This window comes from Aspergillus pseudoviridinutans (assembly GCF_018340605.1).
Source record: "Aspergillus pseudoviridinutans IFM 55266 DNA, scaffold_9, whole genome shotgun sequence".
In the NCBI taxonomy this organism is placed as follows: domain Eukaryota; kingdom Fungi; phylum Ascomycota; class Eurotiomycetes; order Eurotiales; family Aspergillaceae; genus Aspergillus; species Aspergillus pseudoviridinutans.
The window spans coordinates 1,762,119-1,785,603 of NW_025091289.1; the positions used below are offsets into that span (position 1 = coordinate 1,762,119).

Genomic DNA, 23,485 nt, shown 5'->3' on the forward strand with positions numbered 1-23,485 from the left:
GTTGGAGCTTGTGGGTTGTAGGCGAGAAAAGAATCACTAAGCTGCAAAGAAAGGGGTAAGAACACCAACGATGCCTCCAAGCCGTAACCTAAGGGAAATGTGCGGCTTATGGAACACCAACAACTACAGATATCAGCAGCTGTATCGAACCTTGGATGTTTCTTACATGGGGCTAACCCGGAGCCGCCCTCCAGCCGGGGGCTTTCAATCGAAACGGAGTAGGCCTTATCGACTTTTGAAGTGGAATGATGAAGTTGGTGTGAACGGTGATTTTCAAGTCCAGCCGAGGATGATCGGCGAATTGGAGTGGGCTGAGGGAATTGCTCCGATCCTTACAACCAAGGAATGCATTAATATTGAAACCCGCCGTTCGTTTGGCGTCGGCCAAAATGAAGAAAATTCACAGCGGGGGGCCTCCGCTTTTAATACTGCATACTCCTGGAAGATAGACCTCAGATTGTGGAAACCCGTTCCGCACCGCAATCAACATGACCGTCAACACGCCAGAGATGGTGGCCTCAAAGGGGGCACTACAGTCCAGCACAATCCAAGAGTACTTGGCCCAATGCACGCATAGGGAAGACAAGGTGATGGCCTTTCAGCGCGTTGGGGCCGACTTGTCATATTACACCCCTCACCAGATTATACGGCTAGCACACGATGCGGCCACGTTCTATCAGCACCGCGGAATCCCGCGGCGAGAAGACGGTGGCGAGCCGAAAGTTATTGGGCTACAGGCAAGTTCGACAATCGAATGGGTCGTCACCTTTGTCGCCGTGCTACAGATGGGCCACACGATCTTCGCCGTCGCGCCAACGCTCTCCGAGGAAGTAACCGCAAAGCTTCTGGAGAAGGCTGCCTGCAGATATTTGATTAGCGAGTCGTTTGGCCCAGGCAACTCTCAACTGCCGGCACAGACCATCCCCCTAGCTTCCGTGGAGGAAGTATCCGCGGAGAAGGCATCGACAAAGAGCACCGGCAATGCAGACAGGAGCAGCGACTGGGCAACGACAGGGGCGAGCGAAGTCGCCTTCATCGTGCACTCATCCGGTACCACGGGTCTGCCCAAGCTCATCCCAAAGACTCATCGCGAGCTGATGATGGCGCTCAACTCGCTGCCGCCAAGTGCTGGGCTGTCCGTGTTCGTCGGCTCCTCGTTTTACTATATGGTCGGCATCTTCACTGTGCTGATGTCGTTCATGAAGACCCGGCCGGCCTTCTACGCCAACGAGACGCTGCCGCTCTCTTCGGAGAACTACAGACAGCTTCTCGAGGAAGCAAGGCCGAATATTGCCTACTTCGTCCCCTTTCTCCTCAGCACAGTCGTATCTGACGAGAAAAGCATCGATATACTCGCGCAATGCATGATGGTGGCCGTCATCGGAGGCGTCTTCCCCAAGCAGCTCGGCGACAAGCTGACCAAGCGGGGAGTGCGGCTCACAAACGAGTACGGCATGTCGGAAGTGGCGTGCGGCATGAACTCGGCCACTCGGCCGCCAGGCGACGAGGACTGGGAATACGTTGAGCCCAGCCAGTTCAACAAGCCGCACATGGCATTCCTGCCACTCGACGGCGACGACAGTGCCGGCGCCAGCAGCAGCGACGGCGAGCAGCTTTATGAGCTTGTCATCCTGCCCAGTCACCCGCTCCAGGACAAGCAGTGGGCCAACCGCGAGGACGGCTCCATTCACACGGGTGACCTCTTCCTCAAGCACCCAACGCTGGAGCGGTGGAAGCCCGTGGGTCGACGGGACGACGTCGTCAAGACGTATCCGGGAGACGACCTGGTGTGCATCAACGCCCTTCCCTACGAGGAGGCAATCAAGCTGGCCAACAGTGACCTTGTCGATGAAGCCGTGGTCTTTGGCGAGGACCGGCCAAAGCCCGGCGTGCTGGTCTTCGTCAAGGCAGGCTGCGCCGTGTCGGATCGCGACATTCTTGGCCGCGTCTGGAATGGCATCGAGCGCGATATCAATGGTACGTTCAAGGTGGGATTGGACAAGGAGATGGTAAAGCTGGTGCGCGGCGCGACCGTGCCTCGGACGGCCAAAGGGAGCGTGATCCGGGCGCAGGTGTACTTGAGGTTTGAAGATGCGATTGAAAGTGTGTATTCTAAGGAAGGATAGCGCATAAGCGAGACAAAGAGGACTTGATCCTCCTTTCCAAGAGTCAAGCGTTACTCCGTATTACTATTGATGTATCGAGAATCCTCAGTAGCTCCAGGGACCTTGAGCCCATCCACCTTCGCACCAGGCTCATTAAACCACCACATGCGCCGCGGCAATATTGAATCGTCATTCTTCGCGAAGAGCAATCCGCGCGCACAACGGGCCCGCCACAGCCGAAGCATAAAAACGGCATTCTGGCCAACAAAAGCCGCCATGTGGTCACCTCCGACTGGGTGCAAACATCTATCCCCCTGGATCTACATCAGTTGGTTACTTGTCCGTCCGAGTTCCGTAGCTCCACCATCCGCGGCCCCGGTCACTGAGTGCGCCGTGTCATCATGGAACTCCTGTGAGCGCCATGAACGATTGGTTGAGACCGGAAAATAGATGCAGCGCAGCAGGTACTGTATCAGATATTAGGGGCGAAGGCTGCAGTCATGGTGACACGCTGAAGGTGGAGCAAGGTAGATTTACCCAATCGGCCATGGTCGGCCGGAGGGCATTCTGGGTGTAAAAATAATCTGCCTCCTGCGGGAGGTCGCGKCTGAGGCTGGTTTATGCACTCTGTAGAAGGATTGATTGGCTTCACATAATGGGCCAAGAACTTTAGACTAGGCCGTCAAAATACCAGCATGAATGCATGATTCCCCTCTTTGACAGGGCACCGCTCCGAAGTCCGAAGCATCATACTTTATTAGAGGTCATCAGGTCCTACATTTGACACCCATATCTGGGAATTGAGAATTATCACAATCTGTGCCTTTTTGTCTACGTAAATTTTTTAAAAAGGTTGTCCCTTTCGATATGGTTTGGTGGCATTCAGGGCCAAAAGAGGATTGAAAGACCAGGTTCAAATAACACCCCTGAACCAGGGCAGTTCATAGAGGGTATTAATATTATATTAAAACACCAATCATAGAGACTGATTAACCGCCAATGCTCACCTCTGTTTGTTTTGGTTGGAATGGCAGGCCTAACCAACGTACCTACCCAAAGTACGCAGGCTTAGTGCTGACTAAGCTGCTATCTAGCATGTTAACTAACTAGGGGTCCGTTTGAGCATTGAGAGAGTCCATAGATTGCGTTCGATGGGGCGATGGGGCGGATGTTTCTGAAATATCCCGCTGATCGAGCGTGGTCTGACCCTTCCTTCCGGGGAGCCAAGTGAGAATCTCACCCTCGGCGGCCTTGCGTCTCATTAACTAGTCAATGTAGTATGCATGTCGGAAGACGAAGACGGAAACGGGGAAACTGGAAAAGTGGGCATCCCCCGGGTCATTTGACGCCGTTAAGCAGCCTCTTGCACCCGCTCGGTGCTGTTCAAAAATCTCCCTTCTACCTGTGGTTGGACATCTTAATTTCCCCTATCGCCTTAAAGATGGATAACAACGAGATGCCGGAGCCGAGTACGAGCACCCGAGATGCATGTGACCGCTGTCACTCTATGAAAACACGATGTGTGCGGCTGCAACAGTCGGGAGAATGTCAACGATGCCAGCGAATGCGCGTCTCTTGTGAATATAGTCCGGCCCTGAAAGTAGGGCGGCCGCTGGGCCGCAAAACAGGTACTGTAGACCGCAGCAGCCGCGCCATGGGAGCGGTGCAGTTGGGCGTCAAGCGACAAAAACAGTCGAGAGAAGCCACAACTGAAGGTGAGATGGTTTAGTCCTTCTATGGCATTCCTCACATCCAATGTCGATTACTGCAGCAGAACCCACCTTCGCCTCTCAACTCCCCCCCCTCGAGCCGACCATCCAAGTAAGGACGGAGGAACCTCTGTTCGAAGAGGACCCTTACCGCTTGGGGGCCGCACAGGACTTGGAGACAGTGACGCTGTGCCCACCAGGGCTCGAAGGCCTGGAAATGCTGGGCGCCGGCGACTTTGTCGATTTTTCAGTCGTGGGAGAGCAGCCGGGGGGGAAGATTACAGCGACACCTTCCACAGCATTTGATCACGTACCGTTCGGTGCTTTGCGACCGACGCCACCGCGAGGTTTAATAGCAGAAAGAGTCATGTCGGCTTTTGAAGGAGACGACTTCTTGCACCGTCTTCTGGACCTGCAGGTCAAGCTTTCGGACCTGATAAAATCACTCACAAGCGGAAAGGAGAGCAGCTGCCTAGCGCTGACGCCGAATGCTCCAGGGATAGGCAGCTTTGCTTCCGGGGCTGTCCTTACCAAGAACATGGAAGAGGTCGCCCTGGCCACGGAAGACCTAGTCGACATCATTGAAAAGGTGCAACGATGTGGAGTTCGGGACAGCGACTACAGCCGAGAGGCTGAACGCGGCATGTTCACCCCGTCCTCTTCATCACAAGCCGGCGTGCCGGTTCCACCGCGAAAATCAACAAAGCCCCACATTGCCACGACACTCCTGGTCTCGAGTAGCTACGTGAGGCTTATCCAGGTCTTTGAGCTGCTGGTTGAGACGCTGCAACAGCCTTCACCAAGCCAGCCATACCACGCTTCAAACTGGGGCAGGCCACAGACTCCACAGACTCCACAGGCTCCAACAGGGGAAATGCCCATGTTCCGGTTAGGGCGGCTGCGACTAACCATCCCCCCAAGACTCAGCACAGAACTGCACTTTCATGTTGTTTCGCAGATGGTACAACGGCTCAGGGAAACAATGCAGAGCTACGCGGCGTACGTTGAGAATGCAACGGCGCCAGGGAGTGCCAGCGACTTTTTCAAGGCGATGGAACCGAGCGGGACAAGTGCCATTGCCATGATAGTCGAGAGTGTCTTGTCAGATGTGAACACGCAGGAGGAGAACCTGCTCACAACCTTACATAGAAGAGACTAATCCAAACAATTTGGCATAAGTCATACGTTTGACGGATTCTCCTCGTGCAGTTTCCTCGTGCAACTACTCTGTACTGTAGAGCATAAATGTCAACTGTTGCAGGACAGGCATCGCTTGTATTTCCTTTCCATCTCGCCTCCGGCCTGACGATGCCTGCATCAAAGAGCTCCTCAGTGCATGTCTTCGTCTAAAAGAATGCAATTTCGAGGGCTGATGCCGTTTCCAATAGCGTCTAAACAAATATAGAACCATTCATAGATGATTGGGCAGGCGAGTTGACAGGGATGGTGTGTGTTGTATGCAGCTAAGGGGGGCAAATTCGCCGAACCCGTGTCCCAAGGGATGTATTGCACACGAAACGCCGATCCAGCCATACAGTAGCTTACGTTACTCTACTAAGTTCCGTCTTGCCTGATCCGGTATTGTCTTTTCAGAGGGTAAGCTCTCGCCTTCGCCTTCGCCCAGCAGAAGAAAGGAAACCCTTTCTTACCGAAAATTGTTCCATTCAAAGTATCCCGCAAGCAGTTCACAGTTCACACGCGCTTCAGCTATGGCACAGCGTAGGATACTCTGTTTACATGGCATGGGTGGTTCGGGACAGGTACAGCTATAGCAACACAACTTGAATGTTTCCATGTGACAGAGAGCAGGACTGACGCTCATCAGATTTTGAAAGCACAGCTAGGTAAGCTTCCCGTCTGCGTTGACTGTGCTGTATCAATACAACTCCTACCATATCGAGGCAGAAACATCTACTAACGCCGGACGTCGACGCCAGCGCCCCTTCTGTCAAAGCTATCCTCCCGCGAGCAGCACTTGGAGTTCATCTTCCCCGACGGCCCCATCGAGACCAAGTCCCCAGGCCCCGGCCTGTCCGCAATGTTTGCCGACGCGGGCCCCTTCCACAGCTGGTTCACCTGGCCCGGCGACCAAGGCAACAGCTCCGCCTCCGAGTCCCCAGCCCTGCAGAAGCCGCCGACCACGGCCGACGTCGCCACGGTGCGCGACGCCATCGAGGAGCTGTACGACCTCGCCGACCAGTACGGGCCTTTCGACGGCGTCTTTGGCTTCTCGCAGGGCGCCACGCTGGCTGCCGGCTGGCTGATGCGGCACGAGCGGCGGTGGCAGGCGACGGGGCCGGTGCTGGACGTCATGACGCCGTCACCCGAGCTGGCGCGTTTTGTGGTGCTGTTCAACGCCTACGGCATCGGCATCGCGGAGGTAGAGGAGGCCATGATGGAAGGCAGCGGAGGGGGGTCATCCGACGAGGAGGACGAGGATGAGACGAGGTCGGGGGCAATTAGGCTGACCACGCCGTCGCTGCATGTCTGTGGCAGGCGCGACAGCTTCCTCGCGGGATCGATGGCGCTCTTGGACGCCTGCGACCCGGGCACGGCCAGCTGTGTGATGCACGATGGCGGCCACGTCGTGCCAAGGGACCCGAGGACGGTGAACGAGATAGCTCGGGCGATTGAGGCGCTTATGCATCGGGCTGTCATGTAGCAAAAGGTTAAGGAATACGAGGACTACACTGTAGATCGCACCAGTTGCTTATCCAGATTTCKAGTGAACATTTGTTTAAGTGTGTATTAGCCTGGTAACAAACACCAATAGACCTCACTAAGTCCTATGCTTGCTCATGATGACCTGACAAGATCAACAGTAGCACAATGGAAAGACCCGCCCAAGCTATTAACGTTCTGGAAGGGGCACATAATGGGCTCCATATCAAACTTTTCTCTTACCCATGCCGCGAACTCGGTATCCTTCTCCTCCACCATGATGCGTCGTTCGTCGAGACTCAGTGCATTCAGCACCAGCCATGGAGAACACATGTACATGGGCGGAGCGGGACTCTCGCGCCGGCGCGGAGTAAAGGGGTAGGCATGCAGCTCCCAGTCCCGAAAGACGGCATGCCGGCGGAGCCTTGCCTCGGTGACGCGCTCGGGGTTATACACCAGCAACCCTTTGCGGAGCGGCAGAATAGTAGCATCGATATGCATAGCGTGTTCGTCGGTGACGTCTAGGAGCTCGACTGTGTATCCGTCCGGTACCATTGCCTGCAAGTACTGGGTCCCTTTGAGGTTGGTGACGTTGCTGAGTTGCCCAATGATTGTTTTCCCGAATCGCATGAAGTCGGCTGTGTCAAAGGCCGGGCGGGAGTTGTTGATAGCTCCGTTGATCCGGCTCCCATTCTTTAGTACGTGTCCGTTCAGGCCATTGGAGATGTGATCGTACAACGTGTCACGCCCAACGACGACCGGGGCTCGACAGATCCTGGCCGTACCGCCGCCGCTGCCGAGATGATGCAAGATGTCTGAGTAGCCCAGTTGGATTTCCTGGTGACGGCAGCGCCAGGCGAAGGGAGCTTCGATGAGAGTGTTGCCCACCGTCATCAAGCCGTCCCGCGGCATGGCACCCGTATATCCGCCGGCCTCAAGCCAGTCAACCTTTTGCGGACGATAGACGCGAATACCTAGGCCCTCCAGCAGTGCGGCGAAGTTGTCAAGCTCGGACTGCGCCTTGGCCACGATATCCGCTGGGAAAGGATTGGAAGGCCGGAACATATCGAAATGCTCGGGTGGCATCGTCGCCGCTATCATATGCCCGGGCTCCGATGGAAACGCCGAGTGCTCCGCATCGCCAACAATGACGGCTTTGAGAGGTGACCACTCATTGTCTGCAGAGATAAGGGGCATGGCTTGAGGCTTCATCCTGTAACAACAGAGAAAATGAGACAGAAGCGTTCCGATTTGATGCCAGGCTTAGGACCTTTTTGGACTTGCTGAACTACTTATACTGACGTGACTCCATTCCGAGGAGGGATATGCCCTCACTCAACTATACGCCGATTACAGTACCATGTATGCCATGTGTATAGCTAGACTTTCTTGTATTCATGTAGTATAAGCCCCTGCCCATCCCTGGTGTAACGGCTTGGCTTGGCGTGGACTAATTTCTGACACTGCGAGTCATGCTTATGCCCTAGGCTGCGAGCGACTGGGCCTAGACTCTAGAGGAATCTCGCCGATGATCGGTCTATAAGTGGTGCCCCCGCAACTCCCCTGAAAATCTCGCCGATCGTGCAGGTGGATCGAAGAGGAACTTTGTTGGACTGAGGTTGCTCCTTCTCCCATCACGAGTGCCTTGTCTTTTCCACTCTATCACCTCTAACCCGTGCATTCACCGCATTGACAACTAGAAGCATGCATCATGATGAACAGGTCACTTGTCCGGAGATTCGGTTGGCAACGACGTCCATGCTGGACCACGAACTTCCCAAATCACGGCCGCCACGTCCGGTAGACCCGGGAGTACCAGCCGACCCCCCCAATCTGTTACCGACCATCAATGGCGGATCCGGTCAAACGGTTTCACCCACGAATGAAACTACCCTCCATGGTGCCCGCCTATGGAGCCTCATTGGGGGTTTGTATCTAGCCGTCTACTTGGTCGGGCTTGATCTGTCCATGCTATCTACCGTAGGCGCAACTCATCAGCCCTGTCGCCGAGTCGGGACTAATACGATCTGCTCCAGGTAATACCAAAGCTTTCGGATTACTTCCACAGAATATCAGACGTTGGCTGGTACGAAATAGCATACCTTGTGCCAATGTGAGTCATTGTTTGCCGGAAATGCTGTCGGGGAAGAATGCACGCCTAACCAACCCACCAGATGCGTCCTCCAGCCATTGGCCGGCCAGATATACACCGTCATGCCAAGCAAGGTTTGTGTAAAGGCACCATTAATGTCCCAGCAGCTGATCTGTTTCAAGCACACATACCTGGCCTTCTTCACCGTATTCGAGCTCGGTAGCCTTGCGTGCGCCGTCGCGCCAACGAGCCCCGTCTTCATCATCGGTAGGGCTATCACGGGAATTGGCGCCGCCGGCCTCATGAACGGCGGCCTCGTCATCATATCCGCTGCGTGTCCGCCTCGGATACGGCCCATGATCACCGGGGCCGCAATATCGCTCATACCCCTCGGCGGCATCACCGGCCCCTTGATCGCCGGCGCCCTGACCGATCACCTTGGCTGGAAGTGGTGTAAGTCGTTCCTTGACGTCGTCGGAAAACAACGAGGCAAGACCCTAAGACGTTGTGTCAGGCTTTTGGATCTTTCTCCCTGTCGGCGCCGTCACAGCCATCATCATCGTCGCCGTTCGCATCCCCGAACAGGCCCCGAAGCCCCCTTTCCGCCAAGCGCTCTCCGAGCTGCCCCGAAGCGTCGACCCCGTAGGCTTTCTCCTCTTCGCGCCAGCAATCATAGAACTACTCCTTGCCATCAGCTGGGGAGGCGCCGATTTTGCGTGGTCCTCGCCCACGATCATCGGGCTTTTCTGCGGCTCCGTGGCGACGATGATCGCGTTCGCCATGTGGTCAAGATACGCAGGGGAAAGGGCTCTGATCCCACGAAGCACGATGCTTCACCCGCTCGTTGTCTTCGGTAGTGCTGTTGTCGCGATGCAGGGCGGCTCCACGACCGTGGTCACATACTATCTTCCCCTGTGGTTCCAGGCCATCCAGGGGGTGAGCGCGGTCGGGGCCGGCGTGAGGCTGCTACCTTCGATGATTTCAATGATTGCCGGCATGATGACTGCGGCAGTATTAGGTACGTATCTAACAGCATTGTCCGAAATCTCAACTCATTTGTTGGTTCGCTCCAGTCCGGAGGCTGCATTACGTGCCACCTTGGGCAATAGCGGGTAGCATACTCTCGGCAGTTGGCACGGGGCTCTTGACGACGCTCTCCGTGACCTCGACTACTGGGCACTGGATCGGATACCAAATCCTCACAGGGTACGGGCGCGGAATGGCGCTTCAAATAGTAAGGTCAGCCTTCTTTTCCTCTGCACACAGTCGACCTTACTCAAAGCCTATATCCAAAAGCCGGTGATTGCCGTCCAGGAAAGCCTTCCTAGCGAAGAGCTTGCTATGGCGACGTCGAGTCTCACCCTACTCATGTATCTCGGGAGTGCGATTGGCACGTCTGTAGGCCAGACCATATTCCGAAGCGGTATACCAGGTGCCCTGGCGCAATATGCCCCTTTCGTAGACCCCGAGCTGGTGATCAACACGGGCGCCACGGAGATTCAGCAGTTGGTGACACCAGACCAGTTGCCTGGGCTACTGCGGGCCTATAACGAGGCATTGACCCAGATCTTTGTGAGTGTAGGGATTGTGATCCTGACGAACACGGCTGATTGATGTTTGTAGTTCTATCCAACGGCGAGTGCAGCTGTTGCTGTTTTGCTTGCGTTTGGTTTAGGTTGGAAGAGAATAGGAGTCGACGATGATAGTCCAGACACAGCGGGGGTTACCATGTCAGAAATGGACACATGTAGGTCTGGCACAGCGGTATCATAGATTTGTATTGAGCCAATATAACAACTGCCCTTCAGTGGCGTGTATAATCTATAAACCATTACCCTATTACTATCCATGTTTACTACACCTCATAAACTAACTGATGGGCCACTGAGAGCCCTTTATGCAATCCACCAAGGTCATGTACACGACCTATTACCCGAACACCCCAAAGGATGAGACAACAATCACTTCAACCTGGTCGGAAGAGAAAGGGTCAGCCTTATGCAGTGAAAGGCCCCGGCAAGCAAAACTCGCCGATCTAACGGAAGCACAAGGTCGGAGGCTTCTAAATCGTCAGAAGGCTCGCGCACCCAAGATTCATCCTATCCTACTCTAACCAGTCTAGCATGGCGTCTACATGGCCTCCCATCTTCCTGACCGGGGTGCAGTTGCAAAATACCCCGTCCCATTCACCCAGAAGGATTTGCCCCGATCACCAATAGCTACAGCCAATAGATTCAGAGCTTTGAACAGCTAGTCAGATCGTAGGGATCCAACCTATCAGAATACGCGACGCAAGGAGCTTCCAGCCCAGTCTGGTGGCCGGCAGAATAAGAAAGACTACCTCTAACGAAGGGCATAGTCGTTGGTATTGGTGATGGTGAAGGTGCTTCTCTTTACTTAAGGTAACATCAATCGTCTACACACTCGTCCCAGGTCCTCGAAGAAACGACACCTCTTTCCCTCTTCGTGACATACATACATACATAGCCAAGATGCATCAAGACTCCAAGACGATGCCTATAGCCATCGTCGGTATGGCAGGACGCTTCCCCGGCGAAGCCCACAACCCAAGCAAGTTATGGGACATGATGGTCGACGGGCGCGATGCCTGGTCGCCAATACCGTCAACACGCTTCAACCACGAGGCTTTCTACCACCCAGACCCTGCCCGGAACGGCGCGGTAAGTAGTCGACAGACATCAATTGTAGCGGCCTCGGTGTTACATGGTCTGTTCTCGATGCTGATATACACATCACCTTCCTTAGTCAAACGTCAAGGGCGGCTTCTTCATGGAAGAAGATCTGGGCCTTTTCGACGCCCCCTTTTTTGGCATGACCAAAGCCGAAGCAGCAGTAAGTCCGCCTATTCGTTTCCCCAGTCAACTTGACCTAGTCATTGACCTACCGACTCAGGCACTTGACCCACAGCAGCGACTTCTGCTCGAGTGCACCTATGAAGCCTTTGAGAATGGTACGTAAGCTCTTCCCTTGTCTGGCTGGGACAAGGCATGCAGACAACAACCCATCACGCGCTGGCTCGCGGCTTACCTGGTGTACAGCCGGCGTGCCCATGGCCTCCATATCAGGAGAAGCCCTCGGCGTCTTTGTAGGCTGTTTCTGCAAAGACTGGGGCCAGATGACCATGACCCGCGACCCAGACGCGGTTCCAATGTACCAGGCGACGGGCTCGGGAGACGCGCTGCTCGCAAACCGCCTGTCGTACTTCTTCAACCTGGTCGGGCCGTCCGTCATGCTCGACACGGCATGCTCGTCCAGCATGGTCGCGCTGCACCTAGCTTGCACGGCGATACGGGCCGGCGACTGTCGCGGCGCCGTGGTGGCAGGGGCCAACGCGCTGCTGAACCATGACATGCTGAACCCCATGACCACCACACGATTCCTGTCGCCCGATGGGCGCAGCTACTCTTACGACTCACGCGCCAACGGCTACGGACGTGGAGAGGGCGTGGCAGCCCTCGTGCTGAAGCCCCTGGCAGACGCGCTGCGCGACGGCGACTGCGTGCGGGCCGTCATCAGGAATACGGGCTGCAATCAGGATGGCCGCACTCCCGGCATCACGTTCCCGAGTGCCAAAGCCCAGGCAGCACTGTTGCGCAGAGCTCACGCCGACGCAGGGCTGAACCCCGCCGAGACGACGTATGCCGAGTGTCATGGGACGGGCACCCAGGCGGGCGACCCGATAGAAGCCGCTGCCCTTTCCGACGTCTACTGCGGCCAGGGCGGGTCCGGTGCGCCTGCTCGGGCGTCACCTTTGGTTGTAGGATCCGTCAAGACAAACGTCGGCCACCTTGAGGGCGCTGCTGGCGTGGCGGGCTTGGTAAAAACAGTCATGATGCTGGAACACCAGACTATCGTGCCGAATGCCGGCTTCCAAAAAGCAAACGAGCGCATACCTCTGAAGAAGTGGAAGCTTGAGGTAAGAAAAGATCTGACATCTTGCTTTGTTTTTGCAACTTGATATTACCGCGTTGTTCCCCCCTCCCCCCAAGTCGACGATCCCCAGTACTTAGACGGACAAGTCTTACCTTGATCCACTTCAGAGCTGACCGAGACCAGATCCCACAGACAACCCGGCGATGGATACCGACTCAATCAGGCGCGCTTCGGGCTTCTGTCAGCGGCTTCGGCTTTGGGGGCACCAACGCCTGTGCTATTCTGGACCACACACAAGCCTACCTAGCCAGCCTACCCGTTCCAGGGCCGGCTAGAATCCCGTCTCCTGCTCCGGACCTAGATTCTGCTAGGAATGATATTACCAATGGCTATCATACTTCAAAATGGAGGGACGAATCTGCCTTCCGCAGGGATGACCCGAAGACATTGCTGAAAGAGCAGCTCCACATCACAGGTCCCAGAGTCCAAGAAGTTCCTCAGGAGAACGGACAGAACGGACAGAACGGACAGAACGGACAGAACGGACAGAACGGACAGAACGGCCATCTCCACTTGTCGCCGTCACAACCTACCAGCTATCAGCGCCGTATCTTCCCCCTCTCAGCCTTCGACGCCGAAGCCGGCTCATCCCAAGCATCGCGCCTCGCCTCCTACCTCCAAGCCCGGAGCGACGACGACAACGCGGACACGCTCGCGGACCTCGCCCACACCCTAATCAAGCATCGCTCCCTCCTCCCGTACCGCGCCGCCTTCGTCGCCCGCACGCCCGCCGATCTCGTCGCGGCGCTCCAGGCCTCCAACCACGCCTTCAAGACCCGCCGCACCCCGCCCGGGCTGGCCTTCGTCTTTACGGGCCAGGGCGCGGCGTGGTTCGCCATGGGCCGCGAGCTGATGGCCACGGCGCCGCCCTTCGCCCGCTCACTCGCGCGATGCGACGCCTGGCTGCACGGGCTCGGCGCCGACTGGTCGGCCGCCGAGGAGCTGTGCCGCGAGCAGGGCGCGACGCGCGTCGGGCTGACCCGCATCAGCCAGCCGCTGTGCACAGCGGTGCAGCTGGCGCTGGTGGACCTGCTGGCGGATTGGGCCGTCAACCCGGTGGGAGTGGTTGGCCATTCCAGCGGCGAAATCGCGGCTGCATATGCGGCTGGACTGATCAGCGGGCGTGCTGCCATGGCGGCTGCCTACTTCCGCGGTGTGGCGGCGTCGCAGCCGGAGCTGCACAGCGGCGGCATGGCGGCCGTGGCAGCGTCTGAGACAAAGGTCCGCGAGCTTCTTGGCGAGCTGCAGACGCAGAATGGACAGCACGGGTGTGACATCGCCTGCTATAACAGCCCGCTCAGCTGTACTGTCTCAGGTCCAGCCGAGGCCATTAGCGAGCTCGTCAACCTGTGCAAGACTCGTGAGCTCCAAGTTCACAAGCTCCCTGTGAATGTCGCTTACCACTCGATGTCAATGCAAGCGGTGGCAGAAGGCTACCGTACTGCACTCATGAAGTCATCCTCATTCAGCCTCCAGCATGACGAGCCGCTTCCGACTGCAAGAGCGCCCATGTTTTCATCGGTGTCAGGTGAGCGCCTCGACGAGCCAAGCCAGCTGGGCGCCGACTATTGGGTCGAGAACCTCGTTCAGCCGGTACGCTTCTGTGACGCTTTGAGTAGGCTGTGTCAAGAACTTGGCGGCAAAAGTAGGAAGAGGGACCTCAAGAACAACAAAGCTCAAAACGCAGCACCTGTCGATGTTCTTGCAGAAATTGGACCCCATTCGGCACTTGCCGGGCCAATCCGTCAGATACTCCAAGCCGAGCCAGCCCTGTCCGAGCTATCCTACCTCTCTGTTCTTCGTCGCGGAGAGGACGCCCACGAAACAGCGCTGAATTTTGCCGCTGCACTCTTCGAGAAGGGGTTTGCTGTGGATCTAAGCCGAGTCAACCAGGCTCAAAGTCCGGCTGTCCATGCTCCTTTGTCGAATGGTCTTGCCAATGGCCACGTCAACGGCGACAAGGAACCGCAGCCGAGCAGCGAGGTCGTCCAACGCTCCGTTCTCGTCGACCTGCCATCGTACCCCTGGAATCACGGCACACGCTACTGGGCCGAACCACGCGAGAGCTATCTCTACCGCATGCGCAAGGAGGCCCGCCACGACCTCCTCGGCGCCATTGTCCGCTTCAACAACCCGCTGGAACCGCGCTGGCGCAACTGGATGCGCGTCTCAGAGCTGCCCTGGCTGCGGCACCACCGCGTGCAGGGCCTGACCGTGTACCCGGCTGCGGGCTTCCTCTGCATGGCCATCGAAGCCGCTCGCCAGCACGCCGCGGCGTCGCAGGAGTCCGGGACGGGCTCCATCGGCGGGTTCGATCTGCGCGAGGTGGTCATTGGACAGGCACTCGTGATCCCCGATAGCACGGACGAGGTAGAGACGATGCTGAGCCTGCGGCCCTCTCAACAGAGGGGCTTCCGCGAGACGGGCTCCTCTGCCTCTCATGTGTGGAGTGAGTTCTTGGTCACGTCTTGCGGCGCGGACGGCAAGTGGTCTGAGCACTGCCGTGGTCTCATTGCCGTGCGTTCAGTCGATCAGTACAGCGGCAACAGTAACGAGGTCAGTGGGAGCCGCCTCGCGGAGCTGGAGAAGGGACGGAATGATGATAACTGGCGTATCGCGAAAGACACCTGTACAGACGAACTCGACCCTGCTGCGCTATACGACCGTCTGACTGCCATTGGGCTGGAGTACGGACCTTCATTTCGAAATCTGACGCGAGTTCGCCACGATGGTAGGGGATCGGAGGCCCTGGGAACCATCACTGTTCGGGACATGTGCTCGCACATGCCGATGCAACACCACAGCGCTTTCATTGTTCATCCTGCCTTCCTAGACGCCTGCCTGCATGCCGTTCTGCCACTACGGCTGGACCTTCAGGGTGCGGTAGTGCCCACTTTCATCTCGAGTGTCCACATCTCGGCCGGCATTTCCCAGACTCCTGGTGAGCAGTTCGATGTCGCTGTTCACGTTGATAAGGCGAACCGACGTCAGACGGTAGTCTCGCTGAGTGGCCAGCTCGTCGGCGACAAGACAACTCAGCCAGCACCAACGGTGCGAATTGACGGGTTGACACTCACCTCGCTCGCTGGAGGAGGCGAGCGTAGCGCCAAAGACAGCTTTCCCATCAAAAAATGCCTGCGGCCCCTTCTCAAGCCAGATCCCGATTTCCTGACGTCGGAGCTGCTCTCGAAACTCTGCGCCCACCTGCAGCCCTTGAGCCCAGAGGCAGAGCGGGCTGACCTGCTCCTCCTCGAAGAGATGGGATATATCATGGCCGAGAGAGCACTTGCGCAGGTGCCCGACATCAGCCATCTCCCCCAGGGCAACGAGGACCGCGCCAAGCTCTACCGCTCCTTGACGCGCCTCCGAGACGACGTTCACACAGGCCGCAGCCCACACGACGTCAAGGCGTGGATCGGGAAGACAGCTGAGCAGCGCGCCGCTGTGTGGGAGCAAGGACGGAATTCCACTGGCGATGAGGGCATCTTTGTGGCTCTTGTGGGCGACCACCTCCCCGCGTTCCTGCGCGACGAGGTAGACGTGCTCTCCGTAGTGACACGGGGCGATGCTCTTGGCCGTTACTATGCCAACAACGTACGCATGCGGCGGTCCTGCGAACAGGCCGCAATAGTCGTGGATCTACTTGCGCACCAGAACCCCAGCCTCCGTGTGCTTGAGATCGGAGCCGGCACGGGAGGCGCCACGATGCCGATCCTGGAGAAGCTGGCCGGATCGTCAGGGTCCGACATGCCACGCTTTGTCTCTTACGATTTCACCGATGTCTCACCAGGCTTCTTCGGCCCATTCCAGGCGAAGATGGCCGAAAAGGGCTGGGAGGACCTGCCCATCACCTACCGCAAGCTCGACATCGAAACGGATCCTGTTGATCAAGGGTTTGTCGCCGGGACCTACGACCTCATCGTTGCATCGAACGTCCTACACGCGACGAAGGACCTCGAGCGGACTATGCGTAATACGCGCCACCTTCTCAGGCCCGGAGGCACACTCGTCCTCGTTGAGCTGATGCGCAAGCCGTATGGGGGCGTCGGCGATTTGTTTGGCATCTTTCCGGGGTGGTGGATTGCCGAGGAGGCGCATCGGCAGGACTCTCCCCTGTTGGACGAGAATGGTTGGAATGAAATCTTTCAGAGGACCGGCTTTTCTGGACTGAAGGCAGCGGTCTGGGACACCGAAGACAGCTTGACACACAAGGGGACAACGCTGGTGACGACGGCCGTTGCCGAAGAGAGCCATCAGCACCCAGCCACTGACCGATGCTTTCGCGTCGTGAGCGGCTCAGGCTGCCCGTCAGCCGTCGTTGGGGCCCTCTGCGAGTCTCTCGGAAGCATGGGGCCCGCACAAGCTTTCACACTGGAGCAATACGTACAGGATTCCAAGCTGCTGCAGCAAGACGAGCACACACACACGATATTCCTCGAGCTCGGTAGCTCGTCCATGCTTCGGAACCCAAACGAAGCCAGCTGGGAAGCCATCAAGTCCCTGGCGACGGGCAGTGAGGGTATCCTGTGGGTAACACGGGGAGCTTGTTTTCCCGAGTCCAGCTCGCCCGACCTCGCCTTGGCCAGTGGTCTATTGCGGACGTTGCGGACGGAAATCGGCGGTCCTCTGGTGCACCTCGACCTCGAGCCAGGAACAGACATACTGGCAGGAGAGCAGCTCTCGCAAACCTTGACCCGTGTCTATCGCCACGCGCTTGAAACTTATGAGAATCACGGTCTCCGCGATGGAGACTCTGGCGGCGACCCAGAGCTCGAGTTTATAGAGCGTAACAGCACTATCCAGTTGCTACGATTCACGGAAGACACGGCTGTGGAGCACTTCGTCACCTCCCGGGTGGGCGTACTCCGTCCCTCAGTACAGAGTATGAACACTGGCACGCAGGCCGAAAGGCGGCTCAAGGTGGAAGTTGCGCAGCTTGGGATGCTGGATACCCTGTATTTCGGCGATGATGCTCGCGTGGCCGGTCCGCTGGGTGCAAACGAGGTTGAAATCGAAATCCGAGCAGCCGGACTCAACTTCCGAGATGTTATGATGGCCATGGGCCAAATCGAAGCGGCCGATCTAGGTGCCGAGTGCGCCGGTATTGTTACGGCTGTTGGATCTGATGTCGACCAGAGGAAGATGCGAGTTGGTGACCATGTTGTTGCGCCTGCAGATGGCGCGTTGTCTCAATGTGTGCGTGTGCCAGCCAGCCGTGCACAGCACCTCCCCGATACCATGACCTTTGCTGAAGCAGCGACTCTGCCCATTGTCTTCTGCACAGCGCTGCACTCGATGCGTGTTGCCGCTGTAGATGCTGCCGACATCGTCCTTGTCCACGCCGCAGCCGGGGGTCTAGGTCAGGCGCTGATCCAGCTGTGTCGCAGGGCCGGCGCTCGTATTCTCGCCACTGTTGGCAACAGTGAGAAAAAGCGCCTCCTTGTGGACCGATATGGCATTGCGGAGCAGGATATCTTCTGGAGTCGTGACGCCGGATTTGAGAGCGGCGTCATGGCAGCAACAGCGGGCAAGGGCGTCAATGTCGTCTTTAATTCACTGTCAGGCGAGCTTCTCCGCGCGTCCATGCGTTGCCTCGCTCCCTGGGGGCGTTTCGTCGAGCTCGGGAAGCGGGACTTTGCCATCAACACCTCCCTCGAGATGGCGTCGCTCGCTAAGAGTATCAGCTTCCTGACAGTCGACCTCATGTCACTCCTCCTTCAACGACTCGAGAAGGGTTCAGAGCTTTGGGAGAGCGTCATGAATATGGCTCGTCGCCAGGAAATTCAGCCGATAGAACCCATTGCCACGTTCGGATTGGGCGATATTGAAAGCGCGATGCGCACAATGCAGGCAGGAAGACACATCGGCAAGATTGTACTGGAACCTAGGAAAGGGGAATCAGGAATGGTTATGCCGCAGGGTGCCCCTCGTCCCTCGCTGCATAGCGACGCTGCCTACGTGCTGGTTGGTGGTTTGGGTGGCATCGGGCGATCTTTCGCTTCCGTCATGGTGCGGCATCTCGGTGCACGTCATCTAGTCTTCATCTCCCGCAGCGGCGCTTCAACCCCTGAGGCACAGCACACTGTCAGAGACCTCCAACGCCTCGGGGCACAGATTACCGTCATAGCATGTGACGCTTCCGATAAGGCAGCGCTCAAGGCAGAGCTCGACTCGCGCGTGTTGCCGCCCATCAAGGGCGTCCTTCACCTAGGTCTCGTGATCAAGAATGATCTCTTCCGGAACATGGAGCTGTCCACATGGCTTGATTCACTCAAGCCCAAGGTGGAAGCTACCTGGAACCTCCACGAGCTACTGCCGGCCGACATGGATTTCTTCGTTATGCTCTCCTCCATGGCTGCGATATTGGGCGTGACCAGTCAGGCAGCTTACAACGCTGCAGGCACGTTCCAAGACGCCTTTGCCAGTTTCAGGAACAACCAGTTGGGCTGGGCGGCCACAACGACTATGGATCTCGGAATGGTCGTCGGCGTCGGCTACGTTGCTGACCGCATCGGCACGCATAATCGGCTCCTCGCCCAAGGTTTCGAGCCTATTCCCGAGGCCGAGTGTCTAGCTCTTCTTGAAGCCTGTCTCCCCGCTCGGTCCCATTCCCAAGCGCCACTCAAGGCGAACGGGGTCGACCCAGGCAACATCATAACAGGTCTCTGGCCCGCACGGCTCCTGGAGAACAGGGGGACGGCCCGCGCACTGTACTCAGCTCCCCAGTTCGCCTACGCGCGGCAGATGGCAACGTTGGCAGCGGCGGCCAATAGTGGAGCGGGTGATGGAGCTGGCGCCGATGGGACGGGGCAGCAGCGCATCAGAGAGTTGCTGCCGCTAGCAGAATCGATGGCGGACGCAGAGTCCTTGGTGCTGAGTGCCGTAGTGGGTAAATTGGCGAGCCTCCTGATGCTCCCCGAGGAAGAAATTGGGGTGGACGACGGCCAGAGCATGAGCAGCTACGGGCTGGACTCTCTAGTAGCTGTGGTAAGACTCATGTCACGCATGGATGCCTAGATTGTTGACGAGCTGACTTGTTTCTTTGCAGGAAATGCGAAACTGGGTGGCGAGTGATATTCAGGTTACCGTCCCTATTCTGGAGTTTTTGGGTACACAGAGTATCAAGGACTTCTGTTACGCGTTGGCAAGGAAGTCCAAGCTCCTCAGGAAAGATCTGTCCTCGGAGTAGCCGTGGTGAGAAGTCTACAGGCCACTGAAAGGCTGGTGGATGCCACTGGAGGCGTGCGTCTGAGTGACACTTTTAGGTACATCTCAGCTTTTACCAATTGAAAAAGTCGGTGCCTGAGGCTGTACTATGGTCGCTTCTGTCTCCCATATTCCTCTAATCCTATATTTCCGGAGTCACCGGATAGCCTTGAGGAAGACATGTTAATGTGTTAATGGCGACCATACCGCGACGTAGTGAAATCTATTGTTTCTGGGAAATAGCCGCTTTTAGGTTGTATAAATTGTCGAGGTTTGTACTCTTCTCTAATTGAAACACCAACGCACATCTTGCACAACAAGAATGTAGACTAAAATACATTGATAGCTAGTGAATATTGGAGATACAGGCTTCTGATTGTCCGCAGCAGTATGACCGCATCCCTTTTCTTCGACATCCTTTTAACTTACGTAATAATCAGTCAAATCTCGCTAGATTCCCTCTTAGGTTCAGTGTCTAGAGCAGGCGGTTGGAACAAAACCGTAAAAATGTACATTGGTTTCTATGTATGTCCACTCCTAATTCCGCCTAAGTGGTATTGCATTTCCTATATACGAATTTCAATATCTATACCATATGAGCATTCAGTATACATATCATACTAAGCATTTTGATATCCCTACTATTTGCTGATTCGATATCCTAATATATGGGCATTCAATATTAAAATTGTACGTGAATATTCAATATCAAGTGGTTGCGTAGATATAAGGGAATAATCATCTCTGTCCGCGCTTGGTATAACTGTCATAAATATATAGTGCCGACCTTTAACAACCGTAATGGTTTAAAAATAATTTTTCATAACCACCACCCATTCAACCCATGAGATATAAATTGATATTTAGATATAGATTAGTTTGATGATAATTACTATATATTTCATATAAAAACATCAATTTTTAATGAGCATATTAGGCCCTGCGTAATAGGCATATTATAATGGATTGGGTTGTGCTGTGCCACAACCCCTTGCTTCTTTTAGTTATTTATCTTCATACCTTTGGTGGTAACCGAGAATAATTGCGTGACTCTCCAAATTGCGGGGAAAGAACCGTCACACCCAAGGTCTGGCCTCGCTCGAGGTCCCATATGTGGTGTTTGAGGTAATCACATTCACGGGCGACGTCCATGTCACTGGCGTTGTCTACATGCTTGAACAGGTAGACTGGAGTGGACAGAACTCCCTGCATGGGGTGACTATCATCCATATGGGCGTAGAAATGGTGCGTAGCCCTTAGTGATGCTACAGCATTGTATGGAGGACATGTCTGAACCTCGGAATAGTCAGATGGCCCTGTACCTCATGCATGACAGTCATATTGTAGGTGGTGGGATCATTCACATATTTCAGAGGCATTGTCCCGATGTTCTGGCCCCAGGTCCTCTTTCTAGTGCTTCCCCTACGCCCTAATTTTGTCACAAGACCACTATCGGCCTTGGATAATTCACGGCGGGGTCGGCTTCCATTTACCGTTCAACACGCTCGAGCTGGTTATGGTCAGGAAAGTTGAGAGCCTTTGCATGCGTGGATAGCCGGCATTGAACCGCTCGCAATCGCGTTTGAGGTAGGGATCGATTCCATGACAGTGAGCCTTAGAGTCACTGCGTGTAGGGAGCAGTCAGTGTGTTGTCAGTTCTGCGATGGTGACCACTTTGTTGGACGTCTTCCGTTCAAATGTAGATATCTCAGAACGGGAAAGAAAAGTCTGATCATAAGCATATCTAACTGGATTGCCCTTTCCAGAACACCCTCGAGTACTGGAATATTTCGAACATCCAATCACCCCCGGCCACTCTTATCCGCACATCCCATGGCACGATTGCATCTCTGTTACATCCCCGAGCACATAACGCGGAGCTATCCAGCAATTCTATTACCAGAAGAACCATCACACAAGATAACTTTTCCATTATCTCCTTTTCCCTTTCTCCTACCTTGATTTCATCCTCCCCTAGCCTTGAATTGAAAAACGTCTCTATCTTTTCGGCCACGCCAGCAGTCTCAAACCCCTCCACAGGAAGCGCATTCAGAAAGTATTCGTACAGCATAAAATCACCTGTTCTCATGCGATCTTGATCCTGGTGATGGGGAAACAGAGTAGCTGTGAACGACGTAGCTGCAGTTGCGGGTGATGAGACAAACCCTGTTGGCAGAGTCATCTGGGCGCGCAAAACACCCAACACAACACTCTCCAGATAACTCAGAATCATCTCATTGATAAGGTCACAGACTTGCTCCTTCAATTGCTTGACAAACCTCAATCCCCTACCAGGTTGATCTATTCCCACACACGCGCTGAACGATGGTGGGTCATGCAAAATCGGCCCTTGATGGAGCAGAAAGACAAACTCCTTGGTGGGAAACAGGTATTCTGTTTTATCATATGGACCCAACCACTTCTCCTCAGGAGGTTGCAAAGGATACAAGCGCAAAATCCCTGCATTCTCTTCCTCCTGAGTAAGAGGACCACATCGCTCGTTCAAAAATTCAAGCCTAGAAAAGTCATATCCCTCACGGAGACGCCGGGCGAATCTTTCTTCATCAGACTCTTTCTTACGGAATGTTTCCTGATCTTCGCCGCGGAAGGATGTCTGAGTGAAATATGTGTTCGTTGCGAAGAAGAGGAAAGACTGAGCCGCGGTGCGGTCGTCATTAAACCCAAAGCGACCGTAATGGTACTCATCGTGTGGTATAATCATCCAGATTCCGCTGTCGGTGATGATGGCCTCTCTGGCTGGTTGAGGGTTCTGTGCTCGCCATGCGTCCACTTGGGATATGGCCTGGCCATGGTTGATGAGGCCGGCTGCGCTTCTATACATGTTCGCGTTAAAGGGACCTTCTTGAGACTGGGAATCATTTTCATCCATATTGAAATTTCTACTGGAGGAGATCCAATCATATTAGTTAATGACAAAGATCCCCTCAGCAGCTGTTTTGTCGTTATTCATCTTGCTTCCACTGTCTGGTTTATAGGGGGAGCCAGAGACTCGGAGAATCTTGTCCATTTCCCAACCAGGGTTGTCGACGGTGGTAGAATGACAAATAAACCATCCTGAAACGCCGCCTCTTTCCCGGTCGATTAGCTGGTAGACATTCCAGTTTCCGTTCTCCGCCGCCACATTGTACTCGATCTTATGGGCTTTGATGGTTCCACCGACCCTCGGTCTCACGTTGGGAAATGGTTGGATTGCGTTGGATGCCCCTTGACAGATTTTAGTGAGGTCCCCGAAGCAGAGGCAGCCCGAAGTGACGGAGAATGTTGAATGGATTTCGGGAGGGGCCATGGTGAATGGAGGAGTGAGAGAAGAGGTAAATATGAGGGAGAACCGTCGGGGTAGGGAGGGCGTCTCTTTATCATCAGCCCTTCTCGCAAATATCTGAGTGGACTCGCGAAATATGACCCTTTTTGGAAGCTGAAGTTGGTTTCTGCCTGATTCCCCGGAACCAAAGATGTCCACGATGAACAAAACCCCTGCTTCGATTATTGTCGCTGCCTGTAACTGACATCATCTTGGGATTTTCGCGTTGAACGAGTCATTGTAAAATGTTAGCAAGGAGGATTTCCGCATTGGGAGGATACATTGAGCGAAGGCTGAAGATCAGTGGAAGAGTCTCCATTGGTGATAGCCATTCCAGCATTCTTCCGGTCTCATCCGATTTCCTTGACAAAATATGGGGAGCGAAGACTCTGAAAAGTGCGGGGTAAACATAGATGTCACTAAAACGAGGGGAGAG

The 23,485-nt window shown here is 55.4% G+C and overlaps 8 protein-coding genes across 8 annotated transcripts; 5 read left to right on the forward strand and 3 right to left on the reverse strand.

Moving 5' to 3' along the window:
* Positions 1-488: 488 nt before the first annotated feature.
* Positions 489-2,126, forward strand: Asppvi_011445 (putative NRPS-like protein biosynthetic cluster; the record flags this gene model as incomplete). The annotated part of the gene is made up of 1 exon (XM_043307274.1): positions 489-2,126. The coding sequence occupies one exon, from the start codon at positions 489-491 to the stop codon at positions 2,124-2,126; it is 1,638 nt and encodes a 545-aa protein (XP_043163209.1).
* A 1,734-nt stretch (positions 2,127-3,860) lies between these two features.
* Asppvi_011446 (uncharacterized protein) lies at positions 3,861-4,973 on the forward strand (the record flags this gene model as incomplete). The annotated part of the gene is made up of 1 exon (XM_043307275.1): positions 3,861-4,973. One exon carries the CDS (start codon positions 3,861-3,863, stop codon positions 4,971-4,973), a length of 1,113 nt encoding a protein of 370 aa, XP_043163210.1.
* Positions 4,974-5,556: 583 nt separating this feature from the next.
* Asppvi_011447 (uncharacterized protein) lies at positions 5,557-6,476 on the forward strand (the record flags this gene model as incomplete). Its single annotated transcript, XM_043307276.1, has 3 exons — positions 5,557-5,574; positions 5,640-5,658; positions 5,752-6,476. 3 exons carry the CDS (start codon positions 5,557-5,559, stop codon positions 6,474-6,476), a joined length of 762 nt encoding a protein of 253 aa, XP_043163211.1.
* A 134-nt stretch (positions 6,477-6,610) lies between these two features.
* Positions 6,611-7,687, reverse strand: Asppvi_011448 (uncharacterized protein; the record flags this gene model as incomplete). The annotated part of the gene is made up of 1 exon (XM_043307277.1): positions 6,611-7,687. The coding sequence occupies one exon, from the start codon at positions 7,685-7,687 to the stop codon at positions 6,611-6,613; it is 1,077 nt and encodes a 358-aa protein (XP_043163212.1).
* A 492-nt stretch (positions 7,688-8,179) lies between these two features.
* On the forward strand, positions 8,180-10,340 carry Asppvi_011449 (MDR family MFS transporter; the record flags this gene model as incomplete). The annotated part of the gene is made up of 8 exons (XM_043307278.1): positions 8,180-8,455; positions 8,512-8,588; positions 8,650-8,701; positions 8,750-9,020; positions 9,082-9,585; positions 9,641-9,801; positions 9,864-10,139; positions 10,191-10,340. The coding sequence occupies 8 exons, from the start codon at positions 8,180-8,182 to the stop codon at positions 10,338-10,340; spliced, it is 1,767 nt and encodes a 588-aa protein (XP_043163213.1).
* Positions 10,341-11,059: 719 nt separating this feature from the next.
* Asppvi_011450 (type I iterative polyketide synthase) lies at positions 11,060-19,710 on the forward strand (the record flags this gene model as incomplete). The annotated part of the gene is made up of 6 exons (XM_043307279.1): positions 11,060-11,248; positions 11,334-11,420; positions 11,481-11,538; positions 11,627-12,504; positions 12,645-19,508; positions 19,570-19,710. The coding sequence occupies 6 exons, from the start codon at positions 11,060-11,062 to the stop codon at positions 19,708-19,710; spliced, it is 8,217 nt and encodes a 2,738-aa protein (XP_043163214.1).
* A 1,761-nt stretch (positions 19,711-21,471) lies between these two features.
* Positions 21,472-22,617, reverse strand: Asppvi_011451 (uncharacterized protein; the record flags this gene model as incomplete). The annotated part of the gene is made up of 1 exon (XM_043307280.1): positions 21,472-22,617. One exon carries the CDS (start codon positions 22,615-22,617, stop codon positions 21,472-21,474), a length of 1,146 nt encoding a protein of 381 aa, XP_043163215.1.
* Positions 22,618-22,650: 33 nt separating this feature from the next.
* Asppvi_011452 (uncharacterized protein) lies at positions 22,651-23,034 on the reverse strand (the record flags this gene model as incomplete). The annotated part of the gene is made up of 1 exon (XM_043307281.1): positions 22,651-23,034. The coding sequence occupies one exon, from the start codon at positions 23,032-23,034 to the stop codon at positions 22,651-22,653; it is 384 nt and encodes a 127-aa protein (XP_043163216.1).
* Between the last annotated feature and the right edge of the window lie 451 nt (positions 23,035-23,485).